The 19,471-nt window shown below is 39.6% G+C and overlaps 1 protein-coding gene across 2 annotated transcripts in view; it reads left to right on the top strand.

The window, feature by feature from the left end:
- Positions 1 to 19,471, top strand: part of GABRB1 (gamma-aminobutyric acid type A receptor subunit beta1) — a 135,923-nt gene that overhangs the window by 86,161 nt on the left and 30,291 nt on the right. For both annotated transcript variants that reach the window (XM_054204073.1, XM_054204074.1), the window contains one exon: positions 16,159 to 16,241. In XM_054204073.1, the coding sequence (XP_054060048.1) occupies positions 16,159 to 16,241 (83 nt within the window). The remainder of the gene's footprint in view (positions 1 to 16,158; positions 16,242 to 19,471) is intronic.

Here is a 19,471-nt window from a genome sequence, read left to right as displayed (position 1 = left end):
AAAATGCTTTAAAAAAAATTTAATAAAGACGCTAAATAGTAATTTAACTCAAATTCTAGAAAGTTTTCAAATACACAGCTATCATCCACATGTGGGCAACTAGCGTGCGTTAAGACTACTAAAGATTTCTCAGTGTTACCTGGGAGCCCCCTGCTGGGACTCTGCCTTCAGAAAACAAGCAAAAAGAAGAGTTTTGTTCTGAAGGTATGGCACAGATGTTTCAGTAATATTTAATTACTCTACATATGGTATACTATCAACCTTAGAGTCACCGAATGCTTAATTTCTCATAAGCAAATGACTACACAGGAGAAAAAGAAATAATTTTTCTCTGCATAACAAATGCATTTGGTTGGTATTAGTTAAATACGTAAAATATTTTAAAATATTCCTACTTCTGGGAAAGGCACGAAGATTCAAATGGACAGCCTGTGTGCTAGGTGTAAAGGACCCAAACTGGTGGATGATCTGTGTGGTTATCATGAAAGATGCCATAAACAGAATTAGGCTTATTCAGTTTGTTTAGCAACAACAAAGACAAAAAAAAACCCACAGAAAACCAACCCTACAAGCAGCCACAACAAAAAAAATAACCTACTAAAATATTTTTAGGACTGCAGGAAAAGAAAAATTCCAAAATTCGTCTTTGTCTTTTATGGAAGAATAGGTTTTTTATTTACACCACCTGATTTAACTACAAAAAAATAGACAAGTTTTCAGGAAAGTTTTCAGGCACACAAACTGCTCTTTAGGTCAAGCCAAAGCAACAAATTTCAGGTTAAATACAGTTTAGAACAATTGCTCTGAACTCACAGATCCATCAGTATTTTATTTCCTGACAAAACTCATGTAAAATATTTCAACCCATACTGCAGTCGCTACCTCCTCCATTCCACCACGTACGGCTGTTCAGAGCGCTGTGCAATTAAACTACCCACAGCTTTTTCCACAAGTATTTTGTACCCATATCATTTCACTCTTCTGGTTACAAGGGGTACAATCACAAAGCTTAGTTTCCAGATTCATCTTTGAGGATGTTTTGTAGGTGTCCCTATGAGCTCAGGACGTTGATGGTGGAGAGCTGGCTTCACTGGAAATGTTTTCTCAATGGCAATGGGAGCATCTGTCTTTTATGAGCAATGAAATGATGGCTGTTTGATATGTATATGAGCTTTCATTCACTAGTGATCTTTTATTCCATTTCTAATTCCTTTTTTTCTATTATTTCTTAGTGGCAAAATGTCAGGCTTATTTTTAAGATGCCAGTGAAAATATCAAAGCATTTTCTTGAAAAATATTCAAAGGCCTGCACGGCCACAAGATAAGTAAAGCTGCGTGAATACTGCATAGCACGGTCCATGAATTTTCACTCACATGGGGAATAACTCAATCTTCTGCCATTTTTATCAGTATAAGTGAGTACAAGTCAGAAATTTTATCAGTATAAGTGAGGTATTATTTGCCAAATTGAAGAGCTATTAGCATACTCAAAAGAGACAGCCCTGGCCATAGCAAGGGGAGTTAAATGTGCAAATGAAAAAAAAAAAAAACAACAAACCTTATCATAGTTCTTCCCACTATGCCAGGCATGCACTTATTTGGTGTAAATGTAACAGGAATTAAAATTTATATGTAAATATTCCTCCTTCCAAAGAAGCCTTCTTAAGAAGCCTTAAATTAGACCCAGGAAGAATGTATTAAACTAGTAGATACTTCAATATATAAAGTTTAAAATATAACATTTCCAAACCTGTTTTTAGACCCCTCTCCTGCAAAGCTTCCCAACTCCTTCCTTCAATATAAAAAGAAGGTGCCCATTCAAGGGAAAGAAATCAATCTGTGAAACCACAGCATAACTGGTACAGAATTTGAGCACAGTGTAACAGCTCCTTATAGAACACCACTTGCAGCACATAACAGAAGGCAAAAAAAAAAAAAAAAAAAAAAAAAGGCAAGCAACATTAAGCCTCTTCACCCAAGGAACCCATGCTTTCTCAGACAATTTTGAAACAGAAAAAAAAAAAGGGGGGACTAAACCCAAAGTGTAAATCATTCCCTACAAATTACATATTCCTTTTGCATTCTTGATCTGCTGGGGGTAAGAGAGGAACTGTCTCTTTGCTTATCTTGCGATAAGCCATCTTGCTCTTTGAAAATCTGGAGTTCATGATAATCCACTGAGCAGACTTCTTTAGGCTTACCCGAACACTGAGTCTTAGCAATAACATGTTATTTAGCTACTAAACATGAGAATAATAGCAAAAAAAGTTATACAGGATGGAAAGCAGAAGGAGGAGTTTCAAAACAATACAGGTTGGCATGATGTCTTTCATACTTTCCTACATTTTCATTAGCTACCTTGATGAAAGAATACCCATGTAATTTATTATGGCTACCCCCAATAGAACATCTCAGGGAAAAACTGCTTAACTATGAAATCCAGAATAAAATACGATAGTCAAGCAGCAGTATCTTACTGTATTTCTCTCTTGTCCTAGGAGAAAAAAAAACAAGTAAAATTACCCAACAACCTCTTGGGGCTCCAAGAACCCATGCAACACAGCAAGGTTGTGACAAAACAACACAAAGTGAGAATTAAACGCCATAAACAACCTGATTTTATCTGAAAATTGTCCTTAATTAATCAGAAAACTTAAGTGGAAAAGAATTTGTCTGTTCATATAAGCTTCAGTCTTAATTCAGTATTTTAACATTACGGTAAAGCGCATCTCTATCGTCTATGGAGATTTTTTGCTTATTATTCTGCCCTTGTGAATGTGTCATGAATAAAAGGTGCAGCAGCATTAAACAGAGTCTATCATACTGTGCTCTTAAAGCTAAAGATGGAAGAAACAGGCACAACAATAGATACTGACCGTGAGGAATTATCTCTCAGCTATTTGTAAAAATCAAATGCAGATGTGTTTCTAAGAGAGAACAAAAGCCTGCAAAGTCCAAGCTTGCAAAAAATTAAAGCTTACTCGAGGCAGGAGGAGAAAGGTGAGAAGGCGGCCTGATACAGGGCAACACCAGAGCCTGAGCCAGGAAACTCAAAAGTACATGAAACATCTGTCCTCATGTTTAAGGGGCTGAGGAAGACAAGCCTTGCCCTCATTCAGCTCATGGCTTTGGTTTGTAAAACCCGCTCATTCTATTTCTTTTATCAAGGCTTTGATTCTCTCTGCCGGAAGAGCCAATAGTTAATACATCCTCACGTTCCCATACCATCCAGCTTCCTCACATTTCATAAGTGCATGTCGTCTTGCCAAATATATTCACACCACCATTCAGAAGGGAGCTAAGCTTCATGATTTTAGTCATAAATCAAGTATTCTCTAGCCAGCCTTTCTATGCGAGTACCCTAAACGCAGCTCTACAGTCAAAATGTATATGTATAAAGGTACCATGAGATTCCATTGAAACCGCTTCTTGGATTTCACATACAAATTGGCACCGTTTTAATTACAACCTGCCAGCCCTATGAAATGCTAATTATCAAAAAGTACGTTTATACCGCATAATGAGGCACGGAGTGGACAACCTGAACTTTAAGTACTTAGTTGGACCTTCTCCTCTCCTAACTTGAACAGATCCACCTCTCTGTCTGTCCTGTATTTCATCCATTTGAAGAGTGTTCTGTGCCAAGAAGAAATTAGAATAGTTAGCAGATTTTCAATGCCTAACTCGGATAAACAGGCAATCTTTTTATGACACTTTTGAAAGCAATGTGTATGTTTTGGAATTAAAAAAAAAAAAACTTAAAAAAAATTTGAAAAGAAAGCAAATAGACAAAATAAAGTCTTCCAAAATATCATGGGGAAAGCCTTTATACAAGTATATTACCCATAGGACATACACACTTCTTTAAATTATGAAATATATATTTAATTCCTGAAATAACACTGTTTATAACAAGCCTGTATGCTCTGTTTATGGAGGATCTTCAGTTTACAGAGAAGCGGTGACAGATTTTGTACATTCAAGATGCTACACAGCTACGTATCAGTCTGCTGGATCACTGGTGCATGTAGTATTCTGTGAATATAAGAGAGCACTAAGGATATCATTGTTTAAAAGTAAAAAGAAATTACATTTTTAATATAAAGAAAGTCTAAAACCAAGTAAAGTAGACAAAGCTCCAACATTGGAGCAAGTTGTTCTCACCCCTATTAAAATATAAGTGAAGTTAAATAAACAAACATATTATGCTTTAGATCTACTTGCAATTTTTGTACCTTTTTCTTCCCCATAAGACATTTTTTGTTATCAACAACTGCTGCACGCCTTGTAAAACAATTAGCACTACTAAAAGACAGAAACGGTGAAAATATTGCCCCCAAAACATTCAAATACAAAATATCCACCCCCTACCAGTTCGAAGTTACCAATATTGGGTTTAGTTAACAGATCTTTTAGGATAAAAATATCTCATTGGCACAAACCCAATCTTCTTTTCAAAGATGTGACCCACTCAGACGAAATCTGCACATGACTCATCAGTGTTGGCAGCCAGGAGAAACTAAATGCTCTAAGTATAACTAAGCCACTCGCCCTCTGGGGCTTGTTAACCTGCTGCATTTTATGCAAGCTCAGATGAAGAACTGGGTGAAAAGGACAAGCTCAGACAGAACATTCACACATATGTAAACTCCCTCCTAATTCACACTGTGCTGGTTTAAAAAGGCGTCTCCCAGCCTACCCCAAGTTACCCATCACCATTTCTCTGCTACAGATGACAGCTCTCTTACAGATGCTAACTAAGGTTGCTTTAGTGAACACCTCCTAACCTATTTCAGTAACTACGAGCTAGTTATCGCCTTACCCAATTTAACTACCAGTCAACAAAATACAGATTCACAAAGACTATTCCAGGTGTTTTCACATCAGTAGCTCTGCCAGTAGATAATAATGGATTTTAATTTCCAGGGAAGGGGGGGATAAATTAGAGGATGGTAACCTCTTTGTCTAGTGCTGCTGCAGCTGGGAAAGGACATACATCTGCTTAACAAGGACAACCCAGCAAAAGACATACCGAGAGGAGATGTTGATCAGGTTATGAAAGAAATATCATGAGATGGTACTTGCAGTAGTACAAACAACGACCCAAAGATCTTTCCCTTCCTGCTGTGTCCCAAATCTTGTTTTCAAATTAAAATGAATGGCAGGGTACAATTTTTATTCCTATGTTTGTTATACCTGACACAACAGCACAATTCACAAAGAAAAATAAGGCGTAAGAACTACAGAAAAGTTGTACTGGAATAACAGAAACACCTTACTGTCCCAAGTTTGTTTCAACGTTATAATTAATTTATGCTCATTCAAAAAGTTATGAGAATTAGTAAACTGTTGTAACTAGAAATCTCTTTGAAGTAATACATGCCTTTAACTGATTCACCATCACAGAATCAGTCTTGGGCCACATGCAATGAAAACATTAATTTCTTCTCTGATCTATCTTGTTTTCCAATTAGGATCATCAATCAGTTTTCTAGACAAAAATCACATCAGAGTTCCTCCTATGTCAGAGGTGTACAAAATGGCAATCCAATTCCTTTGTTCACACTTTACAGTGCCAGCGGGGTCAGTATTTTGGCAAATGCAAAGATCCTTTCATTAAGGTTCTAGTGTCAGATTTTCATTTCACTTTCAGTTCTCCAACGAAATTAGTCACCACACTGATTAACAGCAGCAGCTCAGCTTCTTCAGATGCACTCGAGCTTCCTTACAACATATGTATCAAGACATAATTACGCTGCCAGCTTCGCTGACTAGAATTATTAGTTTCCACATTCAGCTACCTATCTAGAACAAATGAGGTGTACTTACTGTCTGGTCAGGATGGGAGAACATGGGAAAACAGTGAATACCAAAGACATGAGAAAAACCTTCAGAAATCAATCACACTTTATATTAAGAATTGCTCAGGTGATCTGTAAAGGCTTGATAATTTGAGATCTTTGCTATGAGCGGCAAAAGTATGTTTTAATGAGTATTAGGTCTGGCAGGAAGTTACAAGCATAGAGCAGCACAATGTCATGCTGTAGGAAGCCGCTTACTGCTGCTATTGCAATCTCTCCTAGGTGATACATGTCATTAATAGATTTCATAGGTGAGCTCATTATAAAGAAGTGCAGCCATAAAACTAACTACAGATTCAAGTGGAAGCCTCTTTTCCTTTGCATCAGGGTTCCTCCTGCCTCTTACCCTCTTTTCTCCACAGAACTCTATAGAAAAGGCTGCATTCCCTCCCTGTTGCACTCTCCTAAGAGCAGGGACTGTAGTTTCAAACAACACAGGACCACGAAGTCCTAAAAATCTAAAATCAAATTTCTCTGCAATTGATTAGTTACTAATTCCCTCTTCCTCATAAACAAAAAAAAAGCAGGGCTCACCTACCTTCAGCAAAAAGCCTAGGATTTCACATCTTAAACGGACACTTAGCCTGGTCAGGCACCCATTTCCACAAAAAACACAGAAGCATAGCACTCACTTGTATTTTCTACCATTTTTTTCCAAAGCAGCTCCTCATTCAGTTCACATTTCCAGAAGCTGCTAGATGTTGAGCCAGACACAACCAACGAAAAGAGGCTGGTACCTCCCCAGGTGCTCCCAGTTACTCTCTCAGAGCCCTGCCCGTTCTGCTGGCCCACACAGGTGCTGTGAACCAACAATAAGGGCTGAAAACCTGCGGTTTTAGTAATAGTAACTGCATAACAGAGAGTCAGAGGACACACCACATTTAAAATCATTCTGTTTCTCACCTGTGTTTCACAAAAATCAAGAAAGGATTAAGCTTCTCAACTATGAAGGAGTTTCTATGCCACACATGAAAGCTTGTAATACCTCATTTCTCTTCATTTAAAACCGCTAGATCTCTATGTCTCTCAGCCAAGTTTGTTTAGTACTGAAGCCACTGGTTTTAGCCCATTTTTCCAGCGCATTGGTAAAGCTACAACTGCTGTAAAAGGAGCAGACTCTCCTATCTTGGAAAATCCAACACGCCAGCATCAGATGAAGGCAAGAAATATGAAAGCAAGAAATTGTTTTGATCCTTGCTTCTGTACCTTACCCCCACTGAGTGCAGGTTTCTGCTTGAGATGCACTGATACCGGTAATATTGACGTGTAGAAGCTACACGAGAAGTCACAGCTCCTGAAGAGTCCCACGGCACCTACAGGGAAATGATAGCATTCTCTTCCAGCCCCCACCCCTTCTTCCAAAATCCAGGAAGAGCTTCCTTAGTGACAAGTTAGATAGCAATGGGTCAATAAGGAGCATGCCTGATCCCAGAAACAATGTGGTTTTTGCCAGTCATTTTGACCAAACACATCCTGAAGCCTTCCAACTACAAACCAAGCTGGGCGTGGAAGAAGTTGCCTAGATTCCTCTTCTGCCAAAGAAGGGGAGACATCTGAACGTGTGCATGTCTTTCTTTCACGCGCACACAATACACATCTTGGTGTCTGCTTTGGTTTTATTTGGGAATAAACAACAACAAAACAAAAATGAAGATACCAGATGACACTAACATCACTGCTGCCATCTAGCAGACCTCTATTCCCTCCTGAGCAAGGTATTTCAGTCTGTGGATATTACCTGCATCTAGGAATTTCAGTAGTAACATCACTCTTCTTGCATTTAGTCACTTTTAGAAGGTTTGTATAGAGACACTGAAAAAGTTACAGATTTAGCACCACTTTTTTTTATTAAAACCATATTGAAAACCAGCTATCAGACTTTACTTCCCTCTTGGACCTTCCTTTATCCTAAGCACTTCCCATCTGGCTCACTCTCTTTTTCTTTTTGGCTTGCAACATACTTGCGCTGTCAAACTAAATTACTTTCTGCAGTAAATTTCAGCGCCAACTCTCAGGCACTTTTTATTGAAGTATCTTGTTTGCCCTGGTATAGTTATAGTTCTCTTGGGATTTATATTATGAAATTTATTTTCATGGGTTTATAGCTAGCTGTGTGGTAAAAATTCTCATTGCACTGAAATGTGGCTTACAAGCATCAAAGAGAGAGAGCTTCCTGCTAATATTTAAAAAGTTACATTGTAACATTTTAGTGATTTTTGGGTTTTAGTATTTCTAGATCTTTTCTAGCAAGTCATTCATCTTTACTCTACTCTGAATTACTTCTGAGACACTGTATTAAACCGAAAAAAAATCTTTATCTATTAAAAGTACGTATCTGGCTTAAGGGTTTGATTTTAGAAGTTTCTAATTCAGTCAAAGCAAAATACTTTCTTACCGGCATTTTCTCCCACTACCTGCCTTCCCCAACTCTTCCACATCAGAAATGACCACAACAATAAGACCAGGTACACGCTTACTGCAAACCAGCATCTCCTGCATCAGACCTGGTAACCATTTGGACACATAAAGATACACACAAACCATTTTTTCTCTCTTAGATGGATGTCACACTGTGCGGTAAATCAGTGGCTTGCCCCTGCCTAAGACGTACTGAATGCATCCCACAGGATTAGGCTCTACTGCCGAGATGGACAGGAAACATTATTTAAGAATTGCATTCTGACTCTTCCAGACTTCTGTCTGAGACAAAGCTCAAGCAGCTTACCGTCAACAGGCTGACCTCACAATCCGCTGCTGCATAGCACTGACAACAGAATAGACAAAATTCATTGTGTGCCAGCACTGCCTTCATCAGTTCTTCATCATCAATACTCTCTTCAAAGACAATGCCATTTAACCACTTTTGGGGACCAGCAGTGAGCCCAACCAATGAACTGATCCATGTTACACCAACCTAACGAGAACGATAATGAACTCAGGCAAATTCTGCTGTTACATTGATATGACTGAGGGGTAAAAGGAACAGGATAAGGAGTGTCTCAGGAGAGCTACATGACAGCATGGCAGCCCAAGCAGGCAGCTCGGAAGCTTCTGGGGAGACGAGCATACACAAATGGAAAGAGAGTAGGGACAGTAATGTTTTTATTAGGGGTTTTGGGGTTTTTTTTAACATTATTTCAAGCCAATGCAGTTGATTGATTTGCCACCCTGTAGATTAACTTTTCGTGCCTGTCTTTTGCCTGGAAACATACATTTGTATTTGTACCTCAGAGAAAACTGAATATTCCTCCTCTACATTTGACAAGTGTATTCACTCTCAGGAATGCTACTGGATACACAGGGATAGACAACGAATTCAGAATGATTCCTCCAGGTCTCAGCATGAATCCCAGTCCTTTACTGTACTACAGCACCAGCCAGCAGTACTATTATAGTTAATTCTTCTGATTTTTTCAGTAGGTTGGTTGTTTTTTTCCTGACCACTGCAGCTTTTTTCATCTTGAAAACAATGCTTCAGCCCTTGAAAGGCATTGCAGAATTCGACCACGTGTCCCTTTCTGGCTGCAGCTATGCTAGCTCAAGATATTATTGCCCTGGTTGCTCATCGCTTTGGTACCTGAGGTTCCTAAACTTACGGCTGCACTGCTTGGATTTCATCTGAGATTCAGTGTGGGCAACTAAAGGGGCAGACTTGGAGGAAACTGCCTCAAGTTGTGCCAGGGGAGGTTTAGATTGGGTATTAGGAAAAATTTTTACACTGAAAGGGTTATCACCATTGGAACAGGCTGCCCAGGGAAGTGGTTGAGGCACCATCCCTGGAGGTATTTAAAAGATGGGTAGACGTAGTGCTTAGAGATATGGTTTAGTGATGGTTTTCGTCAGAGTTAGGTTGATGGTTGGACTCTGTGATCTGAAAGATCCCTTCCAACCTAGGCAATTCTATGATTCTATGAAAGGAACATGGTGGCAGGGGAGGAAGAAGCAATAATTTGGCAGGACAGTGGGAGCCACAGCCAGGACACAGACTATATGTCAGGTCAGCTCCTGCCCAGCCAGAAGCTGGCTGCACTGTAGGTTATGGTGACCGATCGCCATAGCACCACTGGCTGGCTGGGCAGTTCTGCCTAAAATAATTAAAACAAAGTTCTAATACCATCTTGGGAGAAAGGTTTGACCTAATGCTTATTTAACTACAGTGTGTTAAATCCAAATCCCTCTGCTTAATCCAAAATATAAATAGCATCTTTATTTACACATATACCTACATGCATATATAAATATACACCTTTTTCAGAAAGGCACATCACAGGATTTCCACATTAAAAAAAAAAAAACCAACATTTTCTCTTCTTTGTGAATTTTAATCCATTTTTTGATTCTTTTTTCTCAATGAATAACAAAGACCAGAGAGAAGCAAATCAAGAAAACACCAGTTCGGGGTATCAATAAAACACAGTAGAAAGCCTACAGTCTGACACATCTTTCCTGGCCTCATCTTTGTATGACTTAAGTAGAACAAGTCACTTTATAACAAGTCACTGGTATAACAAAGGTTGTTGGTCCCTTCTCATGCTAGACCCTGCTCCCATCTTGCTTACAGCTTTAACTCTTTGAGCTGTATATTTCTCTTCACACTTGTTCCTCAAGATTCTTTTTATTTTTTCCATGTTTATGCAACTCTGTTTCTCTGAGCAAGATGAGAAGAAAATGTGTGTTGCACTTGCTAACCTAAATCCATACAAAATCTTTCCTTATAAGCTTGAGTGTTATCTCAATGTACGTAGTCTACAGCAGTGACCCAGCAGTTGACAGCTTTTCTCCCTAGAGTCAAAGATATATTTCTTACTGATTTTGTGGGGGGTAAAAAGAAACAACAAAACAACAACCAAAAAAAAGGAAAAAATATATAGCCAAATTATAATCATTTTCCAACCTTAAAAAATATGGTTTCTATATGATAATGTACTCAAATCCAAAACTAAGTATCAAAATCTTTTACTGCATCTGGCTCAGGACCCAATATTCCAATTTTCTCTCAATTTCTAATGAGATCTGTGAAAGCGTTATTATTTTATCACCTATTAGCCCTTCCCAATTTTACTAACATGTGTAACTTGTCTTTTAACAGAATTTGACCAGACAAGCAAGACTGTTGAGCACAGATTTCTCATGTACACACTACATTATATGAAATACATTATACCAACCCAAATAATGCTAACGCTCAAATATACCTCCTGTAAATAGGGCTCTTCCAAGCACTAGAAGCTGGGCATGTTTGCAGGTTCAGTGACATTTTCTCCCGGGGACAAGCACTCGGGCTTTGCTTGGAAATTTACAGCATCAGCAGGCATGACAACTGTAGACCTTGTACATGGACAAGCTTTTACATGGACAGGCATGGACAGAGAAAAAATCCTGCAGATTTAATGTACATTTTTCTGCCTTCAAGTGTACGTTTTCTCTGCCTTCCACTACTCCTTCAATAACTCTCCCTACAAAGCATCCCATTAAATCTTAAACATCAAGATTCTTCCAAGTTTCATAAAAATTAGGCCAATTACACCAGGGATATGGGACCAGGTTCTGATGTCAAACAGTTGCTATGGGATTTAGTTCCCTGATACAACTGAAGTTAAATTAACACTGATTTAATAAAAGCAATGTTTTACCTAGCATATGAAAGTCTACTCCCAGTGTGTACTAGATCCCCAGCTCTGCAGTGGTTAAGAGAAGCATGGTTATTCTTTATTTGATTTGAAGATTTTATTTTGCTTTTAAGGGGAAAAAAATTAGTCCACCCCAGTTCATATATTCATATACATTTATAATTTATGGTGTGTTGACTGAGAGAAAAAGAACGAGCATATTAAAATTTGATACCTGTCCTCCAAATGGAGGAAACATTTCACAACAGAATTTGCATTGTTTAGCTCTGATCATCTCCACATTTAGTTGTCATTGCTGTTTTAAACACTGCTTCTATTTCTTCTTCAAGAATTGAGCAACAGTTTTTTGACAGCATTTTGATGACATTCTCTAAGTACTGAACCAAAGCTCCACTTCCTGCACTCATTCTGAACTTACTTTAACTGCCCCCTGCTGACTTAACCCAAAATATTAGACTTCACTGTTTGTTCCTACAAGACCTGCTGCCTTGCAGGGAATCCTCTGACAGTGATACTTAAGGAAATCAGTTCTGCAGATACTGGACATCAGTATTTTCTTTCATGTATTTTTTTTTTTGTCAAAAAACCACTTGATTATGTAGTAAGAATACAGTATTCAGCGAGTCAGACATCAAAATAAAAGCTAAGCAGGGGATCAGATAACTTGAGCCCCAAGCCACAACTAAGGGGAAAAAAACCACAATATAATTTTGCTTTTTTGCAAATGTTATTTATCTTACCTGTTAACAGTTCAGACTTCACTTCATCTGAGAATGTCTGAGTACTGACATCAATGAAATTAAGTTGCATAATGACGTATCTCCACCTAACTACTTGTCTTCTTTGCATAATGCCATTTTTATCATTTGTATTCAAAAGAATCTAAAGAGTGTAAGGATAATAGGGTAAAAAACACTGTACAAACAAAAAAATTAGCCCCAACACCAGAAAAATACATAACTTAAAACATATAAAAATGGAAAGCCTAGAAGCACATATCTTACTCAGATATAAATAGCTCTGCTTCAAGGGTAGGATTAGCCCTCCACTTAAACTTTTACAGAGCCTCATGACATTCCACCATTGCCACAAACTGCTTGTGCCCAGGGATTTTCAGGACTAATCCTCTTGAACACAGATTTATTGCAGCTTTGCCCTATCTTCAGACTATTGCATTCCCCTTCCTGCCATTACACCCTTGTATTCTGCATTTGAATGTCTTCATTTTTAAGCTTCTGGTGCATGTGCAAGCCATCAGTTACTCTCTCCACTGAGGAAGTGCTGCCAGTAACAGGTTTGGGATTTTACTTTATTTATAATAACAGATTTTATTTTTTTAATCGAGACAGCAATTATCATGATTGCATCTGGGTTTAATTTATCTCCTCAAACAAGTTTCATGGTTATCAAGAGCATAGTGCCATTAAAAATTTTACACAGCTAAGATCTATCATGAGGGAGAAAGCAATGCTTGAAAGGTAGATTTATGAACTACCCGTAATGAATGTTGCTGGATCCTGAAGCAATTACAAGCAGCTGTTTTCAAGGAAGCCTGAGATTCCCAATAAAGTTCAAGCACCTCCAGCTTTAGGAGGCACCACCTTGTATTGGCAGGTTGGTGCCTCCCTCCCCTTCAGCGAGCAGCCTCCAGCAGGTACCGCCTGCCTTTTCCCATTCACACGGGCAGCCCAGGCTCAGCTGGCTCTGAAAAATCCTTGGACGAATCCTTGTTCGTCATTCCCCCTGCCCAGGGCTCTGTACCACTTCCAAAGCTGCGGATCTACAGATGAAGCAGGATCCTTTCTTCTGCTGCTGGAAACCACAAGCTTCAGGCTTCTTGGCAGCTGCCCTCCACTACCTGCTTGACAATAGTCTCCAGTTGTCCTTCCCATCTCATGTTGTGCAGATCTTGTCTCTGCAAGCTTCAGCTAAAACCCTGTCACTCCCCTCTTCCCTGGAAGCAACTGCTTGCTGTTGCACCCGAGAGCTGCAGCAGCCTTAGGGCTAACCTTTAGCAGGGTTAAAAGAGTCAGGGCGGGGGGAGCTGCTCCCCACCACCACCTTTGACTTTCCCCAAAGTACGGAGACTGCCTTACAGGACCTACAGGGAATGCAAAACAGAGCTGAGGGAAGCAGAGAACATAGATTAAGTGCTTCTGGTTTACCTTTCCCTGTAGCATAGACACAAGGAGTGATTTAACAAGGATGAAGGATAAAAAATTACCAATAGACAGGCTAGGCAGATTGACAGGACAAACTGGAAGAGGGCAGATTTAGATTAGATATCAGGAAGAAATTTTTCACTATGAGGGTGGTGAGACACTGGAACAGGCTTCCCAGGGAAACTGTGGATGCCCCATCCCTGGAGGTGTTCCAGGCCAGGCTGGATGGGGCTTTGAGCAGCCTGGTCTAGTGGGAGGTGTCCCTGCCCATGGCAGGGGGTTGGAACTAGATGATCTTTGGGGTCCCTTCCAACCCAAACCATTCTATGATTCTATGATTTGGATCACTTACTGCTAACAGAAACCAGTACTAAGGGTTTATTATCTTTCTTCTGCATGATCCAAGTATTTAATTCCTGACCATACCTGCAATTACAAGTGCAGTGTCATAACACAACATACATTCATTTTTGTTCTCGGATTGTAGCAGTGATCAGACACACCAAACCAACCAGCGCACCAAAAACTGTACAAAGAGCGAGAAGACAATACAGGTGTCAGAATTACAATGTTAGGAAAAAAATAATTATGTGGAATCTTTAAATCTCAGGTATACGACGACTGCATTATTTACTACTGCACAGTTATTTTGTATTGATGTTATAAAGAATAACAAATTGCTACTGCTTATGTAGCTTATGTAGGATATGCAAAACTGCAGAAGTCAGCAGTGCAGATACACTGGCTGTTAGGAAATAGCTGCCCACTGTAACTCTGTGGTCCAGGAAACACTATGTCAGCTTCTACTTCTGTACAGACTGAAATAAATCTGGTTGATATAGGTAAACTAAATTACCATAGAGGCTGACTTATGAATTGGGAACAAAGCATTACCCTATGAAACCTTCATTAAAAATCATTTCACTGTGACTAATATTAGCATCTTTTTATGTATGATCTTAAGCGTTATTAAGTAGGCACCTGACAAATGATTACTGCCTCTCAGTAAGGTATATTTGGTACATGGCTAAACTAAATGAAGTCCTAACTCTGCTAAAGCCCTTAACCTTTTCTATGACAAATGCAAAACCCGTTAAGACACATGCAATTCAATTTAACATGACAAAAATCGGCCTGAGGAAAAGCATAAATATACCATTTCCATAGTACTTTACACAATATTCTAGAGTAGTTCTCACAACAGCACTTGCTAGATGGCCCTTATACACAGGTAGACAGATGGATTTTGTAGACTTAGGATAATTTGAAGCATGTCACAGTAAAGGCATGAGCATGTGGATTTTTTTTCTTTTAATTCTGTCAGTTCTGTGACAGCAAGAATTATCATCCCAATACAGCAGGTTCGTGTGCTTGACTTTCAGCACATCAAAAATAAAATCTCCAGATGTGTTCCTGTGACATTAATTAACAATCCATATCAAAAAAAGAGGTTATCTGCCTTTCTCAGGAATTTTTTGAGAGAGGGAGAGAGACACCAATAAGATTACAAGCCAAGTTTGCCCATTCACAACTTCAGAAGTTTTATAAGTATTTAAGAACCCATCAATCACAAAAAAAAGGCAAATGCAGGTGATAACTCACTTCTGTGAGTTTGAAAGTACCACTATGAGTGTCTGTCTTAAAGGAAACTTTAAAAGAAGCTATAATTTGACCCCTATCCTCACACAGTCACTCATCCTTCCTCCCAAGTGTCACAGGCTTATCAGCAAATATTTGCTTAGATGCTCTCTAATTTATGGTCTAACAAAAGGAGAGGAACTGCCTTGCCAAAGAGCTTAGGCTTTGGAGAATACCTTCAGCAGAATACCAAATATCAACTCACATGCCCTCCTGAAGGAGCAATGATCTGGAAGATCCAGCCTACATCATAGCTACTCTCATTGTTCATTAAGTAACCACCGTGCAATATTATATTTCACAAGTGCTGGAATGCATCATGCCATTTTTAAGAGATGATTTTCAATTATCATAGTTAATGATAAACTGATTACAAAACCATTAAAATAATGAATCAGATATTACCAATATTTCCACAGCAAGGATGAAAATGCACATATCTATCAGACAAAATTAAAACAGCAGTAGGTGACAACAAAATGAAAAAAGGAAGCTATCAGCAGTACGAATTATAAATAAAACAATTTGCAAAACAATTTCCAAAACAATTAAGAACATTAAAAATAAGATGTCCAAGTAGAAATCTCACTAAATGTTCTTCAGAACACTGTATGCTTTTGCACGTAAAGATTTCAGTCAAAATGCTGCTCTACAATATTCAGCATATGTTATGATGCTTTATACTGTAACCAGTATATTCTGCTGTATAAATTATTTAATCACGCTTCACAAGCTATGCAAAGCCTGTATGCCAGGAATCCATGTGCATAACCATTCTGTATTTAAACAAACAGAAAAGCCACTGTAGAAAATCTTGCCTTCTCAAACAAGGAAAACCTCATCATTTTTTTCACTTTTCTCTTACAGGATCACAACAACAGCTGCTTGCATGATGGATCTACGCAGATATCCTCTGGATGAACAAAATTGCACACTAGAAATTGAAAGTTGTAAGTTACTGGAGGGAGAGGGTTGGCCAAATGACAGCTGTGGATTGAAAGACATTCACAGGTTAGATAAAACAGGAGCAAGTTGTTCAAAACTCTGTCCAGTGAGCTTGCACACTGAATATACCCAATATATTTCTATAATACATAAGTCAAAATGTGTTTAATTCAGAATATTGGTTGATCCAAGCTTGTAAGATGTCTTTCAAAATCTCTTGTTGAGGAAGGGAGAAAAGCATTTCTTGATGATTAGACCAGAGGACAGCGGAGCACTGTCCATCTTCAGTGCCTAATCACTGCAGAACCTGAATGAATTACTTTACCTCAGTGCATTCATCTCTAACATCAAGATTAACATCTGCCCTACATGGTTGTGGGAGGATTGATCAATTACTCTTACGAAAACACTTGTAGGTTATAAAAGAAAACAACTCGATCCTTCTGCACCAAGGTTAATGAGAGCTTTGCCGTCGTCTTCCACAAGGACAGGATCGAGGTGTGCCCTTGCAAATTTTTGTCATTAACATAGTCTTTATACTTTTTATGATGCTAGTCTTCCAAGAAATCCTATCAAGGTTTTTTAAAAGGATTTTTATTCTGTCATTGGTGAAACCAGCTGCTGCCACTGACCACAGAGCAGTCTGTCTAAACAAACTGGTTAAGACTACATAGAGTCCAAGGCAAAATAATGCAGCAGTTTGTCGTGGTTTGGGCTGGGTTGGCCAATGACAAGACAACAGATGCTCTCCTCCACCTCTCGCTCCAAGGAGAGAAAGAAGAGAGATAAAGAGATTTGTGAGTTTAGAAAAAAACTAAACTACTTTAATGAAATATTAATAATAAAATATAAAAAGGAAATAATGAAATAGATACAATATACATAAATATACAAAAACTGCACCAAGCTCCCAGGGAAATGTCACTGGCAGGCACTGGGGAAGTTCCAGATTGGACTCAGTGACAAATGGGAACTGGAACACACTGATCAGGATCAAAAGGCAGGTGAGCTGACGGGATCCTCCTCAGATTTCAGTCATTGAAGACAGAGAGCCACCGAAGAAGCAGTAATAGAATCTTCATGGTTGGAAAGGACCTTTGAGATCATCAAGTCCAACCATACACACACAAAAAAACCAAAAACCAAACCCCTACAATCTCTGTCACTAGAGCATGCCCTGAAGTGCCACATCTAGACGTTTCTTAAACACCTCCCAGGGATGGTGACTCAACCACCTCCCTGGGCAGGCTGTTCCAGTGCCTGACCACTCTTGCAGTAAAGTAATTCCTCCTAATATCTAATCTAAACCTCCCCTGCCGCAGCTTCAGACCATTTCCTCTGGTCCTGTCATTATTCACCTGGGAGAAGGGGCCAACACCCACCTCTCTCCAACCTCCTTTCAGGTAGTTGTAGAGGGCCATGAGGTCTCCCCTCAGCCTCCTCTTCTCCAAGCTAAACATGCCCAGCTCCCTCAGCCTCTCCTCATATGACCTGGTCTCCAGACCCCTCACCAGCCTGGCAGCTCTCCTCTGGACATGCTCCAGCACTTCAATGTCCCTCTTGTACACAGGGGCCCAGAACTGAACACGGTACTCGAGGTGAGGCCCCACCAGTGCCGAGTACAGAGGCACAATCACTTCCCTGCTCCTGCTGGCCACGCTATTCCTGATGCAAGCCAGGATGCGGTTGACCTTCTCCGCCACCTGGGCACACTGCTGGCTCATGTTAAGCTGGCCATCCACCACCACCCCCAGGTCCTTTTCTGCTGGGCAGCTTTCCAGCCACTCTTCCCCAAGCTGTAGCATTGCTTGGGGTTGTTGTGACTGAAATGCAGGGCCCAGCACTTGGCCTTATTAAACCTCATACAGTTGGCCTTGGCCCATCAATCCAGCCTGTCCAGGTCCCTCTGTAGAGCCTTCCTACCCTCAAGCAGATCAACTCTCCCACCTAGTTTGGTGTCATCTGCAAACTTACTGAGGGTGCACTCAATCCCCTCATCCAGATCATTGATAAAGAAATTAAACAAAACCAGCCCATGGGAGAAAAGCCCACTGGAGGAGATCCAAAGGAGGAGAGCCCTCAGGCCAGAATCCCAGGAGAGGAGCCAACCCGACCCCTCGCGTCCCTCAGCTTTTATACTGAGCAGGCAGCCGGGATGGAACACCTGATTGGTCAGTTGGGGTCACCTGACCTGTCCACAGGTGTGACCCCTCCACAGGGTAAACACCCGAGTCAGCTGACCCCCGGTTGCCATAGCAACAAGTGTGCGCAAGGGCCTGTCACTGAACCGAGGGTTGGCTTTGCTCACCCCAAACCAGGAGACAGTTTTAGAAGAATTTCCATTTTTCACATTACCACTCTTGCATTGCTAGAGTTAAGCGATCTTTTTTTTTTTTTAATAATACTTCTCTCTCAAGTATGAGGTTCTAGAAAGGACCAGCAGATTTCCCCACACACTGTTCAGTTTGCTGCAGGGAAAGAACAATTTTAGCACTTGAACTTCTGCTTTGATGGATAGTTTGAAGTGCTAAACAAACAGAGACACAAGCTGATGCAGGATTAAGAAAAATAATTTCCTAATACCTATGTCATCAGCAAAAGCAACATTTTCATTGTTTGTAGCACATCACATTCAAGGAAATAAAAGTTTCTCAGAAGTCCTGAAAGTACAATGTTCATTGTGCAGAAACTCATGATACAAGATTCTTCTGTGGACTGAAAAGAGGTTAAACTCCCCAAAACCTCACAGTTTCCAAAAGGATTCCCTTAGTCTTCAGTTGCTTAGATTTGACAAATAAAAACTTTTCACAGTGTCAAAACAATGGAATATTCATGTATAAATAGTTTAATAGTATTGTAACACAAATATAAAATAAATGAGTCTAAACCAAAGAAGACAAAATCACTTTGAGCCTTAGGAAGTGTTGCTGGGAAAGATTTCAATTTATTCTGAACTGAGGAGGTTTTCCTCAGTTGTATACGCATAAATGTAATATATCTCAACATATCTGTGAGGTGGCGATTGTCAGGCACTGAAAAAAGCATAGTCACTCTAGAGCACTGATGAGAGACACGATGGGCTCTCAGCCCAATGTTTATACTTGTTTATAATTTCTACTTGATGGCACCAGAAAGTTGCTTTATTTAAAGCATTGAAATGGGCACATACCTTCAAAATTACTCTCCATAATGAAGTATTTTCTTTCTTTGTAAGTGCATAATCAATATCAGCCTT

Source organism: Rissa tridactyla, chromosome 5 (genome assembly GCF_028500815.1).
Source record: "Rissa tridactyla isolate bRisTri1 chromosome 5, bRisTri1.patW.cur.20221130, whole genome shotgun sequence".
Lineage (NCBI taxonomy): Eukaryota > Metazoa > Chordata > Aves > Charadriiformes > Laridae > Rissa > Rissa tridactyla.
This window is presented reverse-complemented; position numbering and strand designations above follow the sequence as displayed.